Source organism: Populus euphratica, unplaced genomic scaffold (genome assembly GCF_000495115.2).
Source record: "Populus euphratica unplaced genomic scaffold, PopEup_1.0 scaffold3.1, whole genome shotgun sequence".
Lineage (NCBI taxonomy): Eukaryota > Viridiplantae > Streptophyta > Magnoliopsida > Malpighiales > Salicaceae > Populus > Populus euphratica.
Genome location: NW_011499847.1, coordinates 1,125,654 through 1,132,805, shown reverse-complemented (window position 1 = coordinate 1,132,805; position 7,152 = coordinate 1,125,654). Strand labels below are relative to the sequence as shown.

The 7,152-nt window shown below is 29.0% G+C and overlaps 2 protein-coding genes across 3 annotated transcripts; one reads left to right on the top strand and one right to left on the bottom strand.

The window, feature by feature from the left end:
• Nucleotides 1-3,056: 3,056 nt before the first annotated feature.
• LOC105140031 (zinc finger A20 and AN1 domain-containing stress-associated protein 3-like) lies at nucleotides 3,057-4,201 on the bottom strand. 2 transcript variants are annotated; one of them, XM_011046697.1, is made up of 2 exons: nucleotides 3,913-4,201; nucleotides 3,057-3,820 (listed from the first exon to the last, which is right to left on the bottom strand). In XM_011046697.1, the coding sequence occupies exon 2, from the start codon at nucleotides 3,794-3,796 to the stop codon at nucleotides 3,317-3,319; it is 480 nt and encodes a 159-aa protein (XP_011044999.1). In that variant the 5' UTR covers nucleotides 3,797-3,820; nucleotides 3,913-4,201; the 3' UTR covers nucleotides 3,057-3,316. The 2 variants fall into 2 exon arrangements, with proteins under 2 accessions (XP_011044999.1, XP_011044990.1); XM_011046688.1 differs by having other exon boundaries at nucleotides 3,133-3,831; nucleotides 3,913-4,179.
• A 1,836-nt stretch (nucleotides 4,202-6,037) lies between these two features.
• LOC105110982 (vacuolar protein sorting-associated protein) lies at nucleotides 6,038-6,664 on the top strand (the record flags this gene model as incomplete). The annotated part of the gene is given in 2 exon segments (XM_011006207.1): nucleotides 6,038-6,283; nucleotides 6,286-6,664. Coding segments are annotated over 2 exon segments (429 nt in total), but the record flags the coding sequence as incomplete, so codon positions are not given.
• Nucleotides 6,665-7,152: the final 488 nt, after the last annotated feature.

Below are 7,152 nucleotides of genomic sequence, written 5' to 3'. Positions count from 1 at the left end.
CGTTTTCAAGTTCAAATTATAGCAACAACAGAGAAGTCAGAATCTGTCCTCTAACCTAGATACTATTAAATATTTAGCTCATATCTTGAGTTCTAGAAGTTTATATAAGCTCATTCTTGTTTTATTGGAAAACTAATATAATTTTCAGAACTTTCATGAAAATTATCTGTTTAAATTCTGATGTTAGCAATGATATTTTTAACAGACAAGAAGATAAGGATTGTTACCAATTCAATAGGGGCCACCTACTCAACAATTAATCATTAAATTAATAGTTTTAAATTTTAGCTTATAAAAGTAGGTGGTTGTCATGCATTTAGACCTCTTAGTTTTTCAAATCAAGATTTTGCTCTTACTTTTTTTTTTGTATTTTGTAATATTCAAGTTTTATTTCATGTTATATATTTTTTTTAATCTTTTATTTATACTTTTCATTTCCTTTACTATACTTATATAATTATATTCTTATCTTATTTATCTATATTTCTCTTATTCATAATATTCAGCTAAATTTATTATATCAAAGTAAAAATGTTACATTAATTGTTTAAGATTAAAAAGGTTACATAAGTATAGTATAAACTTAATATGTACTTTAATATTTGATACTAATATATTTTGTATTTATCATCTTACTCATTCTTAATATCTTACTTGTTAAATGGTTACTCTAGATTTGTGTTGAACAACCCTTGGTGCAACAAATAATTGGCATTTTCATAGCCCAACTGTAAAGTATAACTGACATTTGTGCTATGAAATGAACTTGATTTGTTTTTAACATAAGTTATCACCATAAATGTCTGACAACATTTACAAGTATTGGTATTATTTAAATAAAATAATTAATATAATCATGTTAATAAATTATAATCCGATTGAAATTTCTTTTGTATATGGTTTCCAGTTTAATAATTAAAAAAATATATATTATATTTATTTAAAATACTATTAGTGGATTCTTTAATCTAACCTTGACAATTGTTTTATACTTGTTTAAATCCTCACATCAATATCACATCTGAAAGTTGACTTTGACTTCTTTTTTGTTATTATCTATTTTTTTATTTGTAGTTTATATAGTTAACCTCCCTACTATTCAATGCTAGTCTTACCGAGTTATTTATTATTTTGACATTCTTACGCTTGATAGAAAATATTAACTCTTTGATTGTGTCACTTAGCTGAAACTATATATATATATATATATATATATATATATATATATATTTAAGAAGATTATATTTCTTGATCATTGAATATGAGAAATTGCTAATTGAATTTACTGTTAATTTAAGGCCTGGTTTGGTAGAACAGTACACCATTGCTAAATGTGCTTTGAATAGTTTATTGTAAACTCTTTTCTTGATGATATATTTGGGAGTTTGGTAGATGTTTTTTAATATTTATTTAAAAATATATTAATATAATTTTTTTAAAAAATTATTTTTAACAACAATATATTAAAAAAATTTAAAATTCTTAAAAACAATTAACTTAAAAGAATATAAAAAAATTGATGCAAAGCGGATTCAAATGGGACCCAAACAGGAAATGCAGTTGACTTTGTTTTACCTCCTTTTCCTTTTCTCTTTTTTCTTTTTCTTCATGTGGTTTCACGTTTCGTCCATTTCTTCTTGCTCTCCTAGGAAAGAGGAATATTTTTTTACACTGAAAATTAATGAAAAATCACTGCATCCATATCTAAAATTTATAGTCTTCCACTGCAAGCCCTTGATATATATTGCATGGTAGTAATCTTTGCTAATGAACTGTGACTACTAAAGCTATCATAAAAAAAAAATCGAGAGATCGAGACTACGTTGTTTCTTCTAAAACTTTTTAGTTGAATTTTTTTTAATTCAAAAAATTGCCTAATAATTATCATGTAAAAAAAAAATAGAAAGGAAAAAAAGGCATAATTCTTCTATTTTTTATTAAAAAAATTGCTTAATAACTATCATGAAAAAAATAGAAAGGAAAAAAAAGGGCAAAACATAAAATACAACTTTTTTTTTCTTTTTTTGGATCGGCATTAATGTCCATGTTAAAAAGTAAAATTAGCAACTAGCTTCGAAATGGGACATTATTTACATACATCGACCACCATTAAACTTAATTTACTCGGTTATTAGTTGATTGTATATGAGTTGTAGCTACGCAACAATTAAAACATATACAGGAATAAAATAAAATATATTATATACAAATTTTATTCATTTTCTTTGATTGGATAATTGAAATCATCATTTTTTAATTGTTACAACTTGCTTAATTCTTTGATTTCTTATAATTAAATAATTAATATTATTTACTTTGATTATTTCCTTAACATATTCATTCGAACCCATGATAATTTTAGTTTTGACAAGCTTGACATGTATTTATAGCCTTGTTTGTGTTATCAAATTAATCATCGGCAACCGACAATCTTAATTGGTTTATAGATAAAATTTAGATTAAGCTTATTGTATATTTGCAATCCACAAAACAAATTTAGATTAAAGGAACATGAATCGATGAATCATGAATTCATATATAATTGAAAAATATAAGAAACAAGATGGTAGATAGAGAGAGAAGTATTAAGAACAAAGTGTATTAAAAAAAGACTGGACGAAAGACATGAAACCGTACATCAAATGATCGAAAGCTGACATTTAGAATAAAATAACTAACATGTTCATACCGCGTAGAAATTTAAAATAAAAGAAAATATTATTATTTGATAATTTAATTATATATAAATTATGTTTATCGACGTAAAGTATACATGATTATACAACAAAATAGAAAACAAACTACATAAAATATTTGATCATCTCTTTTAATTAGATAATTATAATAATTTCATGATTATTTTAAATTGCTTAATTGGTTGATTTTTTTTTTTATTAAAAATAATCAATTTGATAATTTTATGATTAGCATAGAAGAAGAAAAAATCATGGCGGGCGGCGGACCAATTTAATATCTTTCCTATACCCATTAAATAAAATCATCACCCTCCAGCCAACCATATTAAATTAAACCAATACACCATTCCAAGTTCAAAAAAAAAAAAAAACGATATAATATTCTCATTTCAATCAGCACCCCAAATTATTCAATAAAAATGAACAACCCAAGTGATTTTTTTTCTAAAAAGGAAAATACTAAAATATTATCATTAAATAATTGAAATTTACACAAACCACATAACTACAACAATACCCCCAACAGCCACCAAACCCAGGACCACCACTTCCTTCTAACACCGCCACCGGCCGACATCACGATGGAATTCGTAAATTGCAGATCAAGTAGGAGACCCCCATTAAATCTTTTGAAGCTTCTCACCCTTAACAACAGGATTAGCCTTAGCGATCTGTTCTTTACCTAAGCTCTTAAAATCAAACTCACAGTCATGTCGTTCTGGGTACCTATGTGTTCCACAAAACACCATACCACACCTGCAATTAAATCCCGTCAACCCTACGCGCCTCCTACATGTCAAGCACCTGTTTGGCTTCTGCTGTGGAACCACAACCGTAGGTTCAGCCTTAAACTCCCCCTTTTCATCACCTTCCACCACCAACACAGGAGCTATCTGGTTCTTTATAACATCGACGATTGGGGATGAAAAGGAAGAAACAGAAGCAGATGATGATGGGGCTAGGAGCTGATTCAGGGGCTGTGATCGACGAAGATCACCATAACATTTAGAACACAGATTTTGAGTTGCTGGGCTTCCAAAAAAACCGCAGTTGTTTACGCAGAGACGTGGTTCTTGGCATCTGTGTTGTTCTTCTGCCATTGTCTTTCAAGATTTCTTGATTTCCTTGTTTTGATCTAACACAAAAAGAAAAAAGATTTAGAAACAGACAACAACAACGCTAGATGCGCTCGGCTACAAGAAATCAAACATATTACCTGTTTTGAATTCGAGGGAAAAGCAAAAGGCAACGAGAAAGAAAGAGGGTTGAAATTATATATGAAGAGAAGGGAAGAACTTCTGGTATGGAAAGGGAAAAGGAATCCTGTTTTAGAGAGGATTCCCAAACACCTCCTCTTTTTTTCCTCTCTCTGTCTCCGTCGGTTTTCTTTAAGGTTAGAGAAATGTTGATTCTCTTTATATCGTGATAATTAAGATTTAGGAAGAAAATTGTAGCCGTCAAGATGTTGGAGAAGCCGTTTAAGTCACGTATATTCAGGGGTGAATTAATTAAGGTTACTGTTAGGAATTATGTCCTTTTTTTTTAATAAGGTTACTGTTAGGAATTATGTCCTTTTTAAAAAAAAATTTAAGGATGAGTTGTTGAAGTTGGACCATTTCTATTTACGCGTCGCATAAAGATGCTGCTGCTAGAAACATTGAATGTGTACAAATTAAAGGTTTAGATTTAGATTTTTTTCATGTGTTTGCAATGTTAGGATTGAAACGACAAAACCAATTAGAGTTCAAGGTGGGTGTTCAATTTGTTTTGCAAGTTGTCTTATGGATGATGAAATTAATGAAATCAAATATTTTTTTAAAAAACAAATTAGTATAATCCAAAAAAAATTATAGTTGAGATAGTAATTATTAATATCTTATTAGTTATTCTTTAAAAGGAACCAAGATAATAAAAAAATAAAATAAACCATAACCCATAAAAAATAATAAGAATATTTATATTTAGCGTTTCTTTCTTTATAGCTGTATCTATTTTTTTAAAAATAGTTTCTATGATTAACTAATAAACTACTACTAATTATTCTATTAACATAGTAAAATTTCTTGAATAATTCTAGTTATTTTTTAAATTATTCAGTTAATTTTTTTAAAAAAAATTATAAATTAAATCAAATTGATTATTTTTTTAAATTCACTTAAATTCAATTTTATTTTCAAAAAATTAATTTGATTTAATTTTTTTTATCCGCTCCCATCTTTGAACTTATACCCATACCTTGCCCCACTTATTTTTATGTTTTACTGAGAAGAACCCCTCAACAGACAAATTCATGTTTTTTTTTTCTAATTTATAGGATATGTAAATAGGTGGTAGTAATTATTTTTTAAAGTATTTTTATTTAAAAATATATTAAAATAAATTTTTTTATTTTTAAAAAATTATTTTTGACATTAAAAAAATATTAATTCAAAATAAAAAATAAAAAAATTAAATTTTTAAAAATATTTTTTTAAAAAAAACAAACAATTATCAGCCCATCTTAGACGTGGGCAGTGATTTAAAGTGTATTTGTTTGAATAGACCTATTTGGAAAGTCACCGTCATCCCTATAAAGGGATCTAGACATGTGACCTATTTGGATCCAAAATTCATGTCCACTTGAATTGAATCGATCAGGAATCTCTTCATCAGTGACGACATGGGTCTCTATCGGTGAACAACTCCTTGATGCTTTGATAGAAACAGAGACAATGGAAAAACCAGGGCATCAGAAACACTGCCAGCTAAGATCTTACCGATGACATGCTTCGATCTTCCTGTTCAAATGTAAAGGTAAGAGAAATCCAAAAACCAGGGCATCGGTATTGAAGAGCTGCTCCAAATTTGTTGTAAAAAATTAACCATACAAAGTACTATCAATAACCCAAGAAAAAAAAAAACTTTTGAATATGGTTAATGCTAAAGTAAAAAATATTTTAATTTTTTTTATCAGAACAATATCATGGAGAGCATTGATGAACAATATACAACAGATTTTATAAATGGTGCATTTTTGTACCAGCCATGATAAAATACCGTCTCACTGCAGTTCTTTTTATTGGTTAATGATCATAGTAACAATATTTTCATTTTTGTCCATATTTATTTAACATAATTAAAATTAAAATTACCCTCCATTGAGTTTGATTTATCCAACATAATTAAAATTTTAAAGAGTAATACGTCAGCAAGTTTCCGTATTTATTTATTATTTTATAAATTCAATTCACTTCCACCATCTAATCAAAACACAAATAAAATCAAATGCTTGTACAAATCATTCATTCCACAGAAGAGTGTTTATGTCCGCAGCAGTACCGTGTTATCCATGAGATTATTGAAGGCACATTCATGTTTTTGTATTCTTAGCAGAATCTTGTTTCCCTGCAAATCAAATCAACCGGTTAGAGAAGAACCATAAAATTTGTGAAGCTATCACTAAAAAATTCGCCGACTATGTTCGTCGAGCGGAGGAGATCGGGACTGTCCCTGATGAAGGAGGTCCCGGCCCTAATTCTAATGGGGATGCTGCTGTTGCGAGGAGGCCGAGGACTAAGCCTGGAGATGGCGAGGATGGGGATGATCCGGGGAAGAAAAGTTGAGAGCTGGATTGAATTCGGCGATTGAGAGGGAAAAGCCTGATGTGAAGTGGAGTGAGGTGGCTGGGATTGAGAGTGCTAAACGGGCTTTGCAAGAAGCTGTTATCTCGCCTGTGAAGTTCCCTCGGCTTTTTACAGGTCGGTATTTTGCGTTCTTGCTGACTTGGGTTTGACGAGTGGTGCTTGATATCGGGAACTTGTGTCTGTGAGGTGTTTTAGGAGGAAACATTTATATTATGCGAGTTGTTTTGTGAATTGGTTTGGATTGCTAACCAGAGATTAGTTTGTGATTTGCATGATAAACGGGGACAGGGTTCATTCTGGGCTACGTGGGAGTGCGTTGGTGCGGTTATTAACTGGCTAATTGACTCCGTGTTGTATTGTGCTGAATGGAATTTGATTTCTATGTTTATGATCCATTATAGTGTCGGTCTTTTGCTAATTTGTTCTCTCCTCGCAGCTGCTTTGCGAGTAGTGTTTTTATTTTGCTCAGAATGCAGTTAACACTAGATAATTACCCGTGCGGTCCAATTAAATTTTGGTTTGACAAAAAAAATATCAATGTCCTTTTTAGCATAAAAATATTAAATTATATGATGATCAGCTGGATATAACATTGAGTTTGTATATCTAAAAACAATTTAAATTATTAATAAAAATATAACTTGACTAGAAAAATTATAATAATATTATGTTTTTAATATTGAGTCTAAAACATTTTGAATCTATTTGAATTTACTTGGATCAATTTAAATTTAATTAGATCAAATTAAATTAATATGTCAAGTCTTTAATCCAGATCATGAAACTTTCATAACCTTATAAAAAAATAAAAATCATTAAGCTTAACCATTAAT